The sequence below is a fragment of the Oenanthe melanoleuca genome, chromosome 7 (genome assembly GCF_029582105.1).
Source record: "Oenanthe melanoleuca isolate GR-GAL-2019-014 chromosome 7, OMel1.0, whole genome shotgun sequence".
Classification (NCBI taxonomy): Eukaryota; Metazoa; Chordata; class Aves; order Passeriformes; family Muscicapidae; genus Oenanthe; species Oenanthe melanoleuca.
In genome coordinates this window covers 17,539,323-17,556,879 of record NC_079341.1, presented here as the reverse complement: position 1 = coordinate 17,556,879, position 17,557 = coordinate 17,539,323, and the positions used below count along the sequence as shown (strand labels likewise).

General features: G+C 52.0%; 2 protein-coding genes across 6 annotated transcripts in view; both read left to right on the top strand.

Annotated features, from left to right (window-relative positions):
• The window catches only part of METAP1D (methionyl aminopeptidase type 1D, mitochondrial), a 43,372-nt gene extending 37,220 nt beyond the window's left edge, over positions 1–6,152 (top strand). For 3 of the 5 annotated variants that reach the window (XM_056496164.1, XM_056496163.1, XM_056496168.1), the window contains 4 exons: positions 3,915–4,012; positions 4,698–4,745; positions 5,626–5,704; positions 5,854–6,152. In XM_056496164.1, the coding sequence (XP_056352139.1) occupies positions 3,915–4,012; positions 4,698–4,745; positions 5,626–5,704; positions 5,854–5,932 (304 nt within the window). In that variant the 3' untranslated portion in view covers positions 5,933–6,152. Of the gene's footprint in view, positions 1–3,914; positions 4,013–4,697; positions 4,746–5,625; positions 5,705–5,752 lie in introns of all 5 variants that reach the window. The other 2 variants (XM_056496166.1, XM_056496165.1) reach the window with 1 other exon arrangement.
• Positions 6,153–9,789: 3,637 nt separating this feature from the next.
• DLX1 (distal-less homeobox 1) lies at positions 9,790–11,578 on the top strand. The gene is made up of 3 exons (XM_056496172.1): positions 9,790–10,201; positions 10,710–10,909; positions 11,261–11,578. The coding sequence occupies exons 1-3, from the start codon at positions 9,889–9,891 to the stop codon at positions 11,513–11,515; spliced, it is 768 nt and encodes a 255-aa protein (XP_056352147.1). The 5' UTR covers positions 9,790–9,888; the 3' UTR covers positions 11,516–11,578.
• Positions 11,579–17,557: the final 5,979 nt, after the last annotated feature.

Below are 17,557 nucleotides of genomic sequence, written 5' to 3'. Positions count from 1 at the left end.
GTTAGGCTGCTGTCAGGACAGCAATGCATGTCTCCACACTTATCCCTCCTTTCAGAGAATTAGCTGTTGTCTGGCAACATGGGAAGAGGATGCTCAGATGGCAACTGACACCCATCTCTGCTGTCTCCACTCTCCGAAGCATGACACCACCATGTGACAGACTCTGACAATGGCTTCAGGAGGATAGCTTGGCCCTCAGTGATGTTCCTTTACCAGCCAGGTCACTGCCAGTCCATCCCAATTCCAGACACATGGCCTGGCTTTGCTTTCACCAAAAGAAAAGCAGCACTGCAGCTACTCTTGACTCTGCAGCCACTGGGCTGGAGCACATGGCAGCAAAACATAAAATCAGCTACCAAGCTCACTAAATAATTATGCATTTAATCCTGCCCAATTCACCTCTGCCCAAATATGCAGCAAAGATCAATATGTGTGATAATGAATGTTGTCACTGGGTATTTTTAACAGTGATTATTCTGAAGAGCCTTTTTTTTTCTTCTTGATGCTGTCTTGTGAGGTGTACCTCTGTTGCCCCAGCATTTGCTCTGGAAATGATCTGCTGGGATGTGCCCCCTCCAAGGGAAACTGGCAGACTGGCACATCTTTCCCATGGCAGATGCCAGGCAGCTCAGCTTAGCCATGCCAACCTCTGCCTCCTGCCTTCACTGCTTTCCCACTTGCAATCAGGGCTCCTCCAGCTGTCTAAGCTTACGCTGCCTGTGTGCAAGAAGCATCTGATGAAGTTGGGAGCTGCAATCTTGTAAGGTTGTCTTATGGGAAAGCTGCAAAGAAAGGCCACCCTGACAGGTCCTGAACTGGGCAGCGAGACAGTGAGACCAAAATGTTGATCTGTTGTCAGCAACAAGTAGTGAATCTGTGCAAAAATACTCCACTCCCTGGCATTTGGATTTTTGTGCAAAAATACTCCACTCCCAGGCATCTTGATTTTTTAGTCAGATTCCACAGCCTGGTAATCCTGGAGATGGGAGAGGCTGACCAAGACCAATAGTTCAATTCACTCTTCTCAGAGCTGTTTCAAAGTTACAGCCAACATGTACATCTACAGAATTACTTTTGCAAGTTGTAGCTAGGATTAGCAGCTTTGTTTTGTTATGGAAGCTGGGTGTCTTATTGTGACTCCACAAGGATGTAAGAGCCAAAGTAAAGTTAGTAGTTGTGCAGAGTTCAGAAGGTCGTCATAGGACCTTCTGAAGTGCAAGTGGCTGAGTTTCATACCTGCAACTTATTTTCTGTGTGTCACTTCAAGTCTGTTGACTATGTTACATTTTATGCAGAGAATCCAAAGGCTCTGTATGTGAACAAGAGGGAAGAAGGAGGGGCGCGGTGTCTGTCAGAGTAGATGTCAAAGCCCTGTGAGCTCCAGGATCCCCTCTTTTGATCACAGACAGTAACCACGTGAAGTACTGATGCTAACAGAGCTGTTTTCAAGCCGTTTGGCAAGAAAGTGTTAGAATTCACCATTGAGATGCATATGAACCATTTCTTTGACTGCATGAGGACCGGATACTGATGTAGCACTGCCTTCTGTGTGCCCCGGTGTTTGTGCACTCGGTGCCCAACATGCTGTTCCTGCTGCTACTGCCACCCTTCTTGGCAGCAGCTAAATGCTGAGGCTGGAGCTTCCTCTGCTCACTGGAAAGTATGTAGCTGTGGTGCTCAGAAGAGTAGCTGATCAGAGAGAAAGTATTTCTGTCTTGCTACAGAGCATGAATTTTTCTGGTAAAAAAAAATACTGTAGTAGTGCAAAAAATAACCATGCTCTGTCAGTGGTCAAGGATGCCATGTAAGGACATCACCAAAGCTGAACAGTTAATGTGTTTGTTTATGATTTGCAGAAATCGGGTGCACTGGCAGAAGAAGATGAAAGAAAAACTTATCAGGTGTTGCATGGATGGCTTCTCCCATCTCTCTTCAGGGAATCACTTCATTCATATGGGAATCATTATCTGCATTGCTCTGGGTGTGGTCACTGGAGATCTTGGATTTTGTGTATATTTCTGAGGAATCTGGCTTTCTAACTCCACACCATTCCCTGTACTTCTTGGCCTTCAGCAGCATCATAGCCAGCAGACCAAGTCTCTGACACAGATATGGGAGACATGATAGAAAGGCAGGGGAGAAAGTATTTTCCATCTCTAGTAAAACTTCTCATTGCATAATCCTTCCTGATTTTTTTCAAAATAATTGGTGTATTAAGTTTATGTATATCTAAATGATTTATAAAGCCTGAGCTTTGAGTGCAAACAAATGAAGCCCCAGTTTCTAGGTTTATCAGTAATCCTCTTTGCCAGTACTTTGGAGTTTGGGGGTGGCTAAACCTGAAATTTCCATTCTTCTCCAGAGTTAATGAAGAAATGTGATGAGTCTTTATATCACAGCAATGGGTAGGTAAAAGCTAATACATGAATCCTGTTAAAACATGTTCTAAGGTCTGAACACTGCTGCTTATAACCAACTCTACTCTCTCACTGCTGTTTTACTGTGGTGGAGCAGCATGTCCCTCAATTGAGTGGCATTAAATTCTGGGACGATGACCCATGGTCACTGGAGCCAGCACTGCAGAGTCTGTGGAGCCTGATGTGCAAAATACTTTGTACAGCAAGCTGAGGCCACTTTGCATCTGAATAAAAGCTACCCCATGGGGATTAACAGGCTTTAATTTCTGCAGCAGCTTTACCTTTAGTTGAGTTTCTTAACTTTTTCAGCTTTTCACCTGTAGTGAAACTGTGAGAGAGCATTTCCTAAGACGTAAATACAGACAAACCTGAAGTTCTTCAGTGCCTACCTTCATTCAAAGAAGCAGATGAAGCTTGTAAGATTATAGGCAAAATCTCTTCAGGCTAAGTACCTTCCTCTCTTGCTCCTGTTTGATTTTAGAAATAGAATGGGGATGATACACAGGGACAAGGGTAACTTTCTAGTCACTTCTAATCCATCTTTGTGAATCTGTGCATTTTTCTGGTTTGGATATGGGCAGGCCTCCTGGCTGAGCTGCCTCAAATCACTCTGTCCACCATTGCCTCCACCACTGCTTGAGTATGGGGAGTGCTTGAAAGTGAAGCCTGCAGATGTGGGATGGGCCAGCAGTCAGAGGATACTCCGTGTATGCCCAGGTCCTCCAGTTTTGGGGAACTGGGATAGGAATTTGCTTTCCTACCATGGGATCAGTGCCCAGCTGTAGTCCTGCAGGCAGTTCTCAAGAGATGCTTCTCCCTGAGGCAGGCCGTGAAAGGCAGGGCAGATCTCGCAGGCAGAACTGAAACACTGTAATTGGTACGATTTGGCTTTGCCTTTGTGGCAATAGGTTCCTTAGAAATACATTATTATTTAGCATAAATGTATTTGCTGGACTTCCAATAGTAAATTGTAAATAGTGGATTTTACTAAATGTTTGAAGTATTGTAAAAGTGAAGTAGTTGGGCTCTTATTTCTCCCTATTGGCAGCAGGAGCCTCTTCTGCAGGAAACCAGGTTCAGGCCCCTGGGCATGCAGCCCAGCACAGACTCTGCACTTACAGAGAGCTCGACAGAGGCTGCAGTTTGGTACGGTGCTGGGTCCTTGGATGCCCAACTTGGCAACTTCAGCTGTGCCATCTTAAAATGGGTTCCCAGTGTGCTTGTGGAAAAGGTTACCCTCCATCAAGCAGGGAGACAGCACATTGCCGTTTTACCTAGACAGCAGGGCTGGCACAGGAGCTGCCAGCCTCTGTTGGCAGGCATGTTAACTCTGAAACCTAACAATGGCTCAGCCATGCTCGCTTCAATGGCTGTCTTTCGGAACGGTGGCAAAGTGGTGACCCAGTGTCGGTAGCACCGCGGTGGCAGGGGCTGGGGCCGTCCAGCGGGGGTGGTAGTCAGGGCACACACCCTGACAGGTCTTCTTTGCCCCCGCAGCTCCGTGGCATGGCAAGGTGGCTTCCGGGTCTGCCCCTTCTTCGTCGGCCACGGCATCGGGTCGTACTTTCACGGGCACCCCGAGGTGTGGCACCACGGTAAGAGGCCCCCGCCCGCCGCGCCGCTCCGCTCCGCCCGGGGGGCGAGAGGGCTCCGAGGATGGGGAGAGGGAGGCGGTGAAGCGAGCGGAGCCCCACACACACATACACACATACACATACACCCCCACGCACGCTGCCGTCCGGCGGGGCGGGGGATCGCCGGTGGGGAGATTAAATCGCTGCGAAGCTGGAGGGCATCCCCGGCCTCGTGTTCTGAGGGTCGCGTGGGTATTTTTGAGGACAAGTCGCTCGTTATGGAGTTGTCGGGGCTGCGGAGCGCCGCGGGCCGCTCCCCCCCCGCCCGCTCCGGGCGGCAGCCGCCGCGCCCCGCGCCTCGGCATCCCGCCCGCGCCCCAGCCACGGCAAAGTTTGTCACGGGGCAAAGAAAAATCTCTGCTAAAACGTTGAAGCTCCCGGCCTGGACGGAGCCGCCGTCGGAGTGGTCTCGCTGCGGCTGCGGTGGGATCGCTTTCGGCGAGTGCTCCGGCTAATAACGGGGCTCGGGTGCACAGTACCTGCGAGCTAAAAAGGGGTTTAAACAAAAGGCTTGGTTGCGTTCTCTTTAAAAAAAAGGAAGAAAAAAAAATATATATAAAAAAAAAAAAAAGAAAAAAAAAAAAAAAGGGGGTGGGGGGGAAACGGACCCAAGATGCATAAACGCGGTTTTTTTTTTCTTTTGTAGCCAATGACAGTGATTTGTTAATGGAAGAGGGAATGGCTTTCACAATAGGTTAGTAACTCTCTGCTATGGTTTTCTGTTAAAAAACAGACACGGAACAGCCCAGATCTGTAACATTTCTTTATTGGGAGATAAAAATAACCGTGCAGACAGGGGAACGTCGGTGAGATTGACCTCTTAGGAAATAAATTAAAATATAATATTAAAAATGCAGTAGGAACTATTGAGATTAGATAATTTTCAAATTACAAGTTTAAAAATGAAATGTTAATGATAAATTTTGCTAATATTTGACTCATATTTTTGGCAAGGCAGAGACTCTGCCAGCACAGTTGATTTGAGGAGGGTGAGAAGGATGTGATCGTGTCCCCGAAGCCGAGCAGCCTGGTGGCACTTAGTCATTCGCTGCCTGCCAGAGCTGCTGTTGAGTTTGGGGCTGCGGCGGCGGTAACCAGCCGCAGCCTCGCCCCGCAGACTGATCGTGCTCACTTCCAGTCGTGGAGAACTGCTGGGGGAAAAGCCTTCTTTCTCACTGTGTGGCTAAATGGCATGGCAATTAGAGGGAAATAAGAAAATTGTTGTTTTGCTGATTTAATGAACATTTTAAGCCTGTTTAAAAAATTCAAATATTTAAAACTATCTGTTGTTTATAAATGTGGTTGGTGCTTTGGTTATTATCCACACGGTTTTAATTAAAGCTTGATTAAAATTCCATGCTTTTACAAAAGAGGAATGGGCAAGTTCCTACCTTGCTATTTTGTCTTCCCTTTTATTTTACATTTTAGTGTGTCAAGAGAATGCCAGCCCAGGGAGATGGGACCTGTGTGGAAGGGGAGCTACCTGCTGGGATACCCCCCCATTTCTTGCTTGTTTCACAATCCACACAGGACTGCAACTAACTTTCGAATACATTTTGTTTTTCTTGCTGCAGAGCCAATAATAATGGAAGGATCCCCCGAATTTAAGATTCTGGAGGATAAATGGACTGCAATTTCTGTAGATAATAAAAGGTGCCTGATTTTTTTTTTTTTTTTTTTTTTTTTTTGGTATTTCCTAAGATGTGGAACTCATCACTGACAGCCCAAATACCCCAAAAAGATGAGTCTCCGGGCATGGTGAATGTTTTTACCCCCTCATAACTCCTAAATGTGAATTTCAGATCGGCCCAATTTGAACATACACTTGTGATTACCTCAGATGGAGCTGAAATCCTCACTAAACTGGTGGAAGAAGCCTAAAGATGAAGCAAGGAGTGGAGAGACTTGCTGTACTTCCAGGATTTCAAGTTTCACTCGGGACAGAGAAGAGATTTCTGTAATTTCTGAGGGGAATGAGTGTTGTGTAAGTCACTCCAGGGGACAGAAAAAGCAATTTGAGGGGTTGGCTCTGGACATAGTTCTTTCTGTGTATTACCTAGTGAGTATTTAATAAAAGTCCTTAGCTTTTTTGTGACCCTTGGAGCAGCCAAGCACAGTCTGCAAGTGGCAAAAGGTTTGGGGTATTCGGGATTAGGGGCAGAAAGTGGCTTCCCTCTCTTCTGAATCCTATGTGGTACAAATAGATATCAGATGATACAGTCTTTAAGCAGCTGAGAGGACAGAGAAACACAGCATTTTCCCTTTATAGCTGAGGTGTGGAGTCAATTTGTCTTCATTGCGTTAACATAGTGCTGTTTCTCACGCTGTAACTTCTACTAGGATGGGAAAAAGTTTCCCGAGAGTGTCAGGCAGAGGGAACAGACTCTTCCCAGCATCATACCCAGCAGCAATCCCCCGCTTTTTCGCTCTTTTTACACAGCACAAAAAGTGATTAAAAATGAGATGCAAAGCACTCCTCTCTGGGGATCAATAATTGCCCTGCTTGAAGAATTAGCCAGTTTGGGGTAATCACTGCTCTGTGGTGCCCATGTTAGTTAAGGGAGAGGCACTCTGCAATTTAAGCTTTTTATGGAGGCAGAGGAGTTGGCAGTCCAGGAGATGAGCCCTGACTCCTGCACAGAGTTTGAAACTGATGGACCTCATGAGCTGCGGGTCTCACTCAGCCCTGTGCTCTCTGCAGTCCAGGGCTGCCAGAGGTGCAGGGATTCATTTGTGATTTAGCCCGTTGCTGCCTGCCCTGTGAGGCTAAACAGGTCTGGCATTGGTATTTGGAGGCTACCAGAGCAGGACCTGGGCCTGTGAAACGTGGGGTAGCCTTGTAGATAATTAAAGGACTTCCAGAAGTTCCGCAGGCCCACGGCAACAATGATGTGGTTTGGTACAAAGAACTTGCCCCTCATTGCAGGCAGATGGGGTCGCATGCTGAGGGCTGGCCAGTTGCACATTTAGGCAACCAGAGTGGCTGAGCACTGGCTCCCTCAGTGGTCCTGGACAGAAGTAAACTGCTTTCTTACAGCTTTACTCTGCTGTTTGCTTTCATTCAAGTACAGTGAGCTCTCAGCTCTAATAGTTTCTAACAGCAGCTTTTCAAAAAGCAGGGACCCCCCTCCCAGAATACAGCTAACACCGCGGGGCAACTGCTTTGCTTCGTCCACCCCGAGAGGAGCTTGGAAGGCCGTAAAACCTGCAAAACAAACGATGCAGCCAAGTTTACAAATATGCAGAGATTAAACAATGCGAAGGACAGCCGGCATTGCCTGGAGGGGCATGTATTTTGTTCCCTTACTTTCCGTCACCCAGCCGCACTGCCCCTTCTGAGGGGCACTGGGGGCAGCTGGGTGTCTGGCGCGTCCTGGAGGCGCACCAGAGGCGCCTCCCGTGGATTTCGGCCATGCCGGGAGCCCCGGATAGCACCGCAGGTGCCAAGCTTCTCACCATCGTCTGCCCTCTGCCTCCTGTCCTGCTCTTACCGCGGCGTGGGACGAGGCGGGAGCGGGGCAACCGGGAGCAGGGAACCCCCCGCGGCCGTGGTGGGAGGACTGCCGGCAGCTCCTGGTAATCACTGCGCTCTGGGCTCCCACCCGTAACTCTGGTGGGACTGCGAGTTTTACCGGCCGCTGCGGAGCACTGATAGCGCACCTTTGTAATCCTAATTACGAACGGGCCTGAAGAGATGTCTCGGCTGTTCTGGGACAGCCAGCGCCTTGCACAAGCCCGTCCTAAAGAAGGATTTGCCGGGCCAGCACGACGAGAGTCCCGACGTGGCAATCGCTCCCGCGGGGTCAGGAGGTCCTGCGGCCGCGGCCCCTCCGCGCCCGCCGAAGCCTCGCTGACGGGGGCCAGCAATGCACGGAGCGGCGGGGGCCCTGCTTCGACGGACGGGTGCGAGCAGAGCTTCACCGAGCTGTCCGCGGGGTTTTGGCGGGGTCGGAGGGACTGTGGTTCGCCCCGGACTGCCTGTGTCCGGCCGATCGGAGGAGAAGACGGCAGCCCCGGCGGACGCGGAGCGGCCTCCGCTGTCTCAGTTGCCAGGCTGAGGCGGCGAAGGTGCCGGAGCTGCCGGGGCTCCCTGCTCTCTACCCGGTCTAGCTCGCTGACCTGCCTCGGGTGGTCACTTCCCTGGCCAGGAGGGCAGAGCTGGCTGCCGGGGGAGACCGCGTGCGTGCGGAAACACCTCCACCGCCCCTTCCGCGCCAAGCCTCGGAGAGTCAGTGAGAATGAAGTTTGCGTGTTGCGAGCAAAGCAAAAACCCCCCAAAACACTGAGAAGAAGAAAAAAAAGGGTGGGGAGGGGAGAGAAGGAGGTAAAAGAGTCGTTAAGAAACGGGCAATTAAAACCGACAGAGCCGCTAATGAAAGGGAAAAAAAAAAAAAAAAAAAAAAAAAAAGGCCAGGAGCAGAGAGGCTCGGTTGTGCCAGCTTTGCACAGTCAGGGGCGGCTGCTCCAAGAGCCGTCGCTGCCCGAAGGAGCCTGAACACTATGCGGGCTCTGCCGGGGGTGCCCCAGACCCGCTGCCGGCGCTAATACCTCTAACGACATCAACGCTGCGATTTGTTTTGAATATTCACTTTTATTAGTGTTCTCCCTTTGCCAAAATGTGCTTGATTGCATAGATGTAGTGCCGTGATAACTGCGCACCCTAGACAGCCTAGGTGCAACCGGGAAAGTTCAGCCCAGGCCAGATCAAATCCCAGGCTGTTTAATGCTGGAAGGCTGCATGTTGCTATTAGTGTTAAATATATGGCTAATTATGCGTATGAAAATTAAACATCAGTGTTATGCTAATGGGGCCGCCTTCAGCTGTGGATCAGAGCACTTGAGACTAGCATTTAATCAAATGAATCAGTAACTAATACATCTGCACGTGTGAACTTTCACAAGATCATTTTCCTGTTACAGTCACACCGCAGAATTATGAAAGAAATAATTATCAACACTTTCTAATTATCTAGCAAAGTAATTTGGGATTCATCGTGGGCTTTCTGGGGAGGATCTCCTAAGTCCCACCTCATTTACCGCTCACGCACGCGGAAGTTTTCATTTTAAGCTCAAATGCGCCGTTGGGCCCTTTCAGGGCGATTTCGTTTGGTTGGGTTGCTTTTTTCCCTTTAAAACCATGACGGCGGCAGCCGGGCGGCGCTGGGACCCGCGGCCGGGGCCGAGAGCCCCTGCGCGCCCGCGGAGTGCGCGCGGCAGCCGGGCGGGGGCCGCTGGCTTTGTCCGCGGGTCCCGCCGCCGTCTGCCGGAGCGGGCCGGCAGCTGCACGAACCCCCGCAGCCCGCCGAGGCCGGCCGAGCGCGGCTGCTGTCCCCTCCGCGCCGCCCTCGCGGAGAAGGGCGGAGGGGGTGCGGTGCCTTCTGCCGAGCTCCGGATAGGCGCTCTCGGTCGGCGGCGGCGGGAGCGGGCGGCCCGCGACGGGAGCGGGCTCCCGGCCGGCAGCGGGGCGGGCGTGCGGCCGCCGCCGGCGCTCGGGCGGGCGCGGCGCTGCCAGCCCGGCTCTCCGCGCTCACCGGGGTCCGGGCGAGCCCCGAGCGCCTCGGACCAATCCAAAGCGATTATGCAAGACGGCGGACCAATCAGCTCCGCCGTCTCATGAATATTCATAGACTTGGCTGAGTCAAAGCTTTTAGGCGAGTTTGTGTAGATCTACAGCATCATGCTTAGACTTTTCAAAGAGACAAACTCCATTTTCTTATGAATGGAAAGTGAAAAACCCTGTTTCGCTTAAATTGGGTTCTTTCCTGTCCTGAGAAACACAACAGACCCCAAAAAGGCAAGCTGAAGAGAGAACACACACACAGACCAAGCGACAAGAAATGACCATGACTACCATGCCAGAGAGTCTAAATAGCCCCGTCTCAGGGAAGGCTGTCTTTATGGAGTTTGGGCCGCCCAGCCAGCAAATGTCTCCTTCTCCCATGTCCCACGGACACTATTCCATGCACTGTTTACACTCAGCGGGCCACTCTCAGCCTGACAGCTCGTACAGCACAGCTTCGTCCTTCTCCCGACCGCTGGGCTACCCCTATGTGAACTCGGTCAGCAGCCACTCGAGCAACCCCTACATCAGTTCAGTGCAGTCCTACCCCAACAGCTCCAGCCTGACTCAGACCCGGTTAGAGGAGACAGGTAGGTGCACTCGGCTTTGGGGAGGGGGGGAGGGGAGGAGGGAAGGCAAGGTGGGAGGGAGGGTGTTGTATTTAAAAAAATCTATCGGGGGAAAAAATTAAATTAAATTACAAAATATTAGTCAAGAGAGGCTGAGGATCGCAGGGGACCAATACACAGAGCACACAATGCTTGGCTGGAAAAGAAACCAACCCAGATGTGCACGTATTAGTCTTCGTAATTATTTATTGCGTAGCGCTATAAACAATGTATGCAATTAAGGGTAATTAAACCTAAACTGCAGCCTGTAAAAATAGCAAACTTTCTCTGGGAAGAAGCCTGGGCTGCCATAATCGCCCGGAGCCTTTGTTAGCCTTACTCGAGCTTCACTTTTCCTCCTTCTCATTATTGTTATTGTTGATGTTGCTGTTGTTATTGTTACTGCTGCTGCTGCTATTACTGTTACTGCTATTATTGCTATTGCTGCTATTATTATTATTATTTATTCTGCATCGTTTGTTGTTTGTAGGGGCCGAATCGGAGAAAAGCACTGTGGTAGAAGGAGGGGAAGTTCGCTTTAATGGGAAAGGGAAAAAAATCCGCAAACCCAGGACTATTTACTCCAGTTTGCAGCTACAGGCTTTGAACAGGAGGTTCCAGCAGACTCAGTATCTGGCTCTGCCCGAAAGAGCCGAGCTCGCAGCATCTCTGGGACTCACCCAGACCCAGGTACAGCTCCGACTGAGCCGGCCCCTCTCCCGTGTCCCCTCCGTGTCCGCATGGTCGGCGTGGGAGACCACACGTGTAATGCACACGGGTCACAGCCGCGGGCAGCGGTGCGACACCCGTCCCGCCACGGGGCGCTCCCGGCGCTGGGGAAGCCCCCGCAGAGCCCGCTGGAGTGGGCCCAGGAGGCTCCTGCTGGGTGGCTTGGCGTCACAAAATAACACAACAGTCCGGGGGTAATGAGGGAGAGAAGCTGGGGGACCGCGTGGGGGGGTCCGTCGTGCCCTGGGAGGGATGGGGGGGATGCTGGACGGTACCGGAGGATGCTGAGCTCTGCCCCATTCCCCTTTGCAGGTAAAGATTTGGTTTCAGAACAAGCGCTCCAAATTCAAGAAGCTGATGAAGCAAGGAGGGGCCGCTCTGGAGAGCAGCGCCTTGACCAACGGCAGGGCTCTCTCTGGCAGCTCGCCACCCGTGCCTCCAGTGTGGAATACCACCTCTGCCTCCGGTAAGGCCTCGTCGGGGACCCCGGGCACCTACATCCCCAGCTACACGTCGTGGTATCCTTCGGCCCACCAAGAAGCTATGCAGCAGCCGCAACTGATGTGATTATATATACGTTTTCCCCTAATGCAAGCACTATCGGCCCCAAAAAGAATTAAAATTATTACGAAAAAAAAAAAAAAAAAGAAACCAAATCAAATAAAAGAAAAGGGGGGGAAAAAAGAGAGGGGAAGAGAGAGAGAGAGTTTTAAAAAACCACAAAAGAAACCCAAGCAAACAAACAAACAGGAGGTCTCTTGCCCATCCAGCCATTAGGACGCTGCACGGTAGCTCGGTGCAGGAGAGCACAGATGTGATGCGGGCCGGTTCCCACCGCTGACAGCTGACGGAGCGGCCCCGAGCACGGCACAACAGCCTGGGAGCAGAGCGAGCGCCGGCCGCGGCTTTGTGGGACAATCAGAAAAAGATGTCTGGGGGGCGGGGAAGCCCTCTCCTCTGTCCTGTCTGTCTGTCTGTGTCTGTTGAAATGTAGGTCATTTATTTACTACCCCGATCTGACGGTCTCTTCAATTGCAAGGGGGAAGGAGGCTGTACAATTTTCCAGAGCTTCTTTCCCGCGACATTTTCTGTACCTTTCACTATCCATCTGTATATTTTTTGTTGTTGTTAAAAGGGGAAGACAGGGGGTTTATTTATTGATTTAAATTACCACTATGAGAGTGCTAGAAACAAACTCAGCTTGCTGAGTGTACTGCTTGGACGCACAGTTTAAACAAAACCACAGACGGTCCGTCGTCCCGTTCCCCCCCTCCACCCCGAATAAATCACCACGAGGGAAGGATGCGATTTTAACTTTTACAATAACTTTTATACTTCGTTGGTGTGGAGAGTTTTGGTCCGAATGATTTGCATTTCTCGCGTATTTAACAAAGGAAATAAATGCACATTGTTTGGTACTCTGAAGAGAATTGCAGCAGCTGCCGGCGCTTTGCTGAGGTGAAGCAAGGCGCAGAGGACGGAACGAGGGCCCGGAGGGCGGCGGGGGGGACCCACCGGGAGGGCGGGCGGGCGGGCACACCCGCACAGTCCCGGCGCGGCCTCCCCGCGCAAAGCCGGCCCGAAGTCGAAATGCACAAACCGACGTGCAGGAGCTACTCGCTGTACATATTTTATTCTTAATTATTATTATTATTGTTCTGTAAACATGTTGCACAAATTTAGCCTTTTTTAATTATTAATATTATTATTATTATTATTATTATTATTTCCGTTCTGTTTCGTGTGGCTGTAAAACATGATGCTTTGTGTACTGAGATCTTGACATTTTACTTGTGAAATTCGGAAAATGTGATCAACTGAGCTCGGCTGTGTTTAGTGTTCTATATGTCAAAGTTTAGTTTTATATTGAGAATGTTAACTTATTGCTTTGTATTTGGGGGAGGAAATGGAAAAAAACCCACACAAATCTTTGTACATAAGTTATAAAGTTTCTTTGAGACAGTAAAATTATGGTTTGAAAAAAGAGACACTCATGCTCCATGTCTCGTGGTGCGGCCGGGAGCGGGGTCCGGGCCAGGCTCCGCGCTCCGCGGCGGGACGGCGGTGGCCGTAACCGGGAGGCCAGACGGAGGAGCGAGGCGCCCCGGACAGGGCAGCCTGTCCCCCGTGCGCCCGGCCGGGCCCAGTTAGGCGGCGACAGCCTTCGCGATGGTCGCGGGACCCTCGGCGGAGAAGTCGCTCGGAGTCGGGGGCGGCCGGGCCCAGCTGCTGGGATGGGAAGGGGATGTGGTCAGAGCCCCAGCCCTCCGTCCCGACAGCCGAGCCGGCTGCCTACCCGCGCATCCCACGGGAGGCGAACTGTGCCGGTACCGCCGCGGTCAGCCCAGCCCCGGTCTGAGCCGTGCCCGCTCCCCGCAGCGCCGGGCGCAACCCGTGGCTATTGCTGGAGTGGGTAAAACGCTGCAGAGCGGAGGGAGCTCGCCGCGGCTGGGCTCGGCCGGCCGCCCGTGCCCATCTCTGCGGGCACGTTCCGCGAGGGACAGGCTGTGCAGCCCCGCGGGGCCGTGCTCACTCGCAGGAGATACGCGCGCAGTCCCCAGTGCGCGGCCCGGCGCGCAGCCGATGCGCGGCAGCGCAGCACACGCGGTGCGGCGGCCCGAGCCCGGTCCCGAGCGGCCCGAAGTCCCGAGCGGAGCCGGAGGGCTCCCGTATCGCCCCAGGAGCCGCACAGCTCCCGCCGCGGCTCCGCCGGTCACCGAACGCCTTCGACCGGGCAGAAGCGGGGTGGCCAAGCAGCTCGGAGGGGTTTAAAGATATATTAACTTCTCCTAATTCAATAACGTCTTGCTAACAGTTCAAATAGAGAAATTATCAGTTTTCTCTCAGCGAGGCGGTCTTGAGTTAGAGGCTATTATAATTGTACATTTGAAAATGTTAATCTCAATACAGGCCTAATTAATTCTGCCTTGTTGCTGACAAGTAGTTCATCAAATATCTGATTCGAAGATTTTCATAATGAGGATATTAATTAAACTATGAATAATCCAAAGGTGCTTATATTGAAACAATACCTCATTACAATGATTAAGCCCTGATTTCGAATATTATACCTTTACCAATTGTCACCCGGCAAACACAACCTTATGGATGAGTCCGTAAATGGCAAAATGTAATTTTGGGATATACTTTTCCTTGTTGGGGAAAAAAAAAAGTGCCCCTCATTTTCAAACACTTCTGAAATAGGTTACACACAGCTTAATGATGATCAAAATGACTCTTTTCTGCAAAAAAAGACCCCAAAGTGCGCGTACAGCTGCAAACCCAAGAGGGTCAGCATCATTTCACTGTATTCTCTTCTTGATTACAAGCCGAGCCCATCAAACACAACATAATTACAGTAATTTCAGGTTTATTTATTCTAATGCAGTTTCCCCATCTCTCTGGTAATTATGAGCAATTTTTTCGCCCAGGGAATCTTTTTGCATTAACAAAAGAGATAACGCACTGAAAGCCAAATTTGCTGTGCATTGAGAAAAGCGAAGAAAAAAAAAATAAAATAGGTGCGAGCTGCCATCTCTGCAATTCTCCTATATTGGAGCTCTGCAAATTGCTTGCAGGTGTATGGAGCAGAGCTGTCAATAGGAAGGGGCTTCCAAATTAGCAAATGCACAATGTTGAAGTAATGAAGACAGACTTAGCAAAATTGCCAAACAACAGATACCTCTTTAATATCTTCCACCCAAAAAGAAAAAGGGGGAAAAAAATCCCCTTGGAGTGTCCCTGCGAACCCCCTTCAATAGCTGGGGATGTTGTACATGTGTCAATCTAATTGCAGAGCACAGAGCGGCCCCTGAAACTAGAAAAAAAAAAATCAAATATCAGAGCCCAAGCCCGTTCGCATTCGGAATTCGCTCCCTTCGTTTGACAGAGGGGGATAAGAAATCCCCGCCGCCGCCCGCTCCGCTCTCCGCGCCACCGCCACTCTCATGCCAGTGAAAAAGTGCCATGTCCCCCCCGCGCCGGCGCCTTTCCCCCCCGCCTCCCGGCTCGGGACCGGGCAGTAACGCTCCCCTTCGCAAGGAACCGACAAACGCGCACCACGAAACCACCGCCAAAACCGAGCTCCCGCCGGCGCCGGCAGCCCCGGGCAGCGCGGCAGTCCCGGGCGGCGAGTGCCCCGCGCCGCTCTGCCCGCGCCGAGCTCCGGGCTCGGTTCGGCTCGGTTCGGCTCGGCTCGGCTCGGCCCGCGGGACGCTCCGGCGCGGCGCGGCGCGGCTCGGCCGTGCACGGCATCCCCGTCTCCCGGCCCGCCGTCCCACTCCCTTCCTCGCCCCGGTGTCGCCGGCGGGAAGTTTTGCGGGGAGAGCGGGTCGGCGGAGCCGCCGCCGGTATTTCCCCCCTGTCCCGGCCCACGCGGGGCATCCGTCCGCGTCGCGCCCCGTGCACTCACCTACCCCCGCGAGAAAGGAGCCTGTGTCGCCACCCTTACCTTCCGCCTCAGTCCCTGAGGCTCTGGGCACAAGTCTTTGCTTTACAACAAACCAAAGGACCGAACGCGGCTTTTTGCTACGAAAGTTAGAAGAACGAGAGAGTGTGAGAGAGAGGGAGAGGATCGGGGAGGGAGAAAGAAAAAAAAAAAAAAAAAAAAAAAAAAAAAAAAAAAAAAGAAGTCGAGCACAATAATAATATCCTGAGAGTGCAAATGTGGATTGAGATCCCCCAGAGATGCACATGCCTCTGAGCGCAGCAGCCTTTTTGCAGCTCTGCTCTTGCAGAATATGACTGAAATTTTCTGCTATATAGCCTCTGTCTTTATAGCTGATGAAAAAAATTGCAGATTATTAGCATAAATGTTTACTCTTCATTACGCTGATGACATTGTGCACTCGAGATCTTGGTAATCTTTGGGAAAATTATGAGTAATTTTTAAAAATTTTAAAGCAGCAGCAGTTACCATGCAATTCAGGCTAATTCTGCGTAGGCTCCGAACGGATATAATTATCGAGGAGTCAAGATGTTATGCTAAAAACTATGCATTGATATTCCCATTTATTATGTACATACAACTTTGACAATGTTGATGCTTGAAATAGCAGGAAATTGTCTTGCGCAAAAATTACAGTCCATATTAGGACATGTGAAATTGCGAAGAATTATATAGTAATTGCAGGCTTTCAGATGGGAGAGCCAGAATGCTCAAACTAGTGCAAATGTGGATAAAATTACAGATCAGAGCAAAAATTAGGGAAAAAAGGGGTCTGGGATTTTTCAAGTTGGCTATAGGATTCCGGAAGTGTCTAATGCCACATGATTGCTGCAGCTTTAGGGGAGACATTCATGCCTCAAATAACTCCTTTTGCCAGAGCCGCTTTAATTGAATTTCTCGTGCTTTCTCTTTTCACCGGGCAAATGAGTAAATTGCCTCCCCACGGTACAAGCCCGGCCGGCCCCGCCCGTGCTCCGGGGGGGCAGAGGGTGCCCCTCGGCCGGGCTGCTGCCGTGCCGCCCTCCCGGACCGGGCTGCTCGCGGAGCCATCGCTTCCCCCGGCCGCCCCCGGGACCGGCCCCGCTCCGCCGCCCCCCGGCCCGGCCCCGGGACCAGGCCCGGCGGGGGGCGGAAGGGGGAACCTCGGCGCTGGGCCGTGGGGTGGAGCCGTCCCAGCCCCCCAGCAGCCCCCTCCGCCGCTCCGCAGCCCTTCCCGGAGTGCTGCGGGGCCAGGGCGTCTCTCGCCCCGCTTATCCCGCGACTTTGGCCGGCTCCGGGCGGCCGAACCCCGGGCAACTTGTGAGGGGGATCACGGTTCCCAGCGGTGGTGCCCCGTCCTGTCGGACAGGAAAGGAGCAGAAGAAAACCGGTCACAAACACACGCATTTCTATACGTATGCATCTGCGGTGCGCGGGAACTGCTGTAACGCCGCCGGCCCCCGCACCGTGTGAGCCGCATCTGGGATGCGAGCAGCTGGGGAAATACGGAGCCTGGGAGGACTCTGGAAGATACGGGGATGCTGAAGCACAGAAAACCCCGTCGCATACACCAGGTGCGGACAGCCCAGAGAGGACGGATACCAACACACAGTATATAAATAGTAACAAATAAATTATAAAATACTAAATAACAGAAAGAAAGCACGAAGGCTCCAGTCCTGGGTGTGGTGTGCTCTGCTCCCCGACCGCTGATAGCGTTCCCCTGTTGGGCAGGTCCCTGTCCCAGGGACCCCACGCCGTTCTCGGCAATCTGCCCGACCCCACGGAGCCGAGCACCACCCTGCAGCGCAGTGCTATATCGGACTGGAGAGACCGGGACGCAGACGTTTGAGGGGTACCTTTATTTAACTGCGTGAAGCGCCTGTGTTAGCGATGGGGCGGGGGGACGGGGAGGGAACGGGAATGGGAATCGTCTCCGTCCTGGCCGTGGCCCGCGACCACGGCTTCCTCGTGCATCCCGGACGACCGATTTAGCAAAACTTGTCACCTGACAAAGTAGTGTATCCCACTTTCCCCCCCCTCTCCGCCCCCCGCGTCGTAGCCCGCGGAAACACCGCGCTGCTGAGAACTGAGCTCCTGCCGGACCGCGGGGCCGTGGGGCTCTGCGGTGCTGCTCGCCACGCTTGCCGCCCAGCTCCGTGCTCCCCTCCCCAGCGCTTCAC

Bases quoted from the DNA above. Each gene is read 5' to 3' on its own strand.
- DLX1 (XM_056496172.1), top strand. From the start codon at position 9,889: ATGACCATGACTACCATGCCAGAGAGTCTAAATAGCCCCGTCTCAGGG. The intron at 10,202-10,709 runs GTAGGTGCACTC...TGTTGTTTGTAG, and splicing joins GACCCGGTTAGAGGAGACAG to GGGCCGAATCGGAGAAAAGC. The intron at 10,910-11,260 runs GTACAGCTCCGA...TCCCCTTTGCAG, and splicing joins TGGGACTCACCCAGACCCAG to GTAAAGATTTGGTTTCAGAA.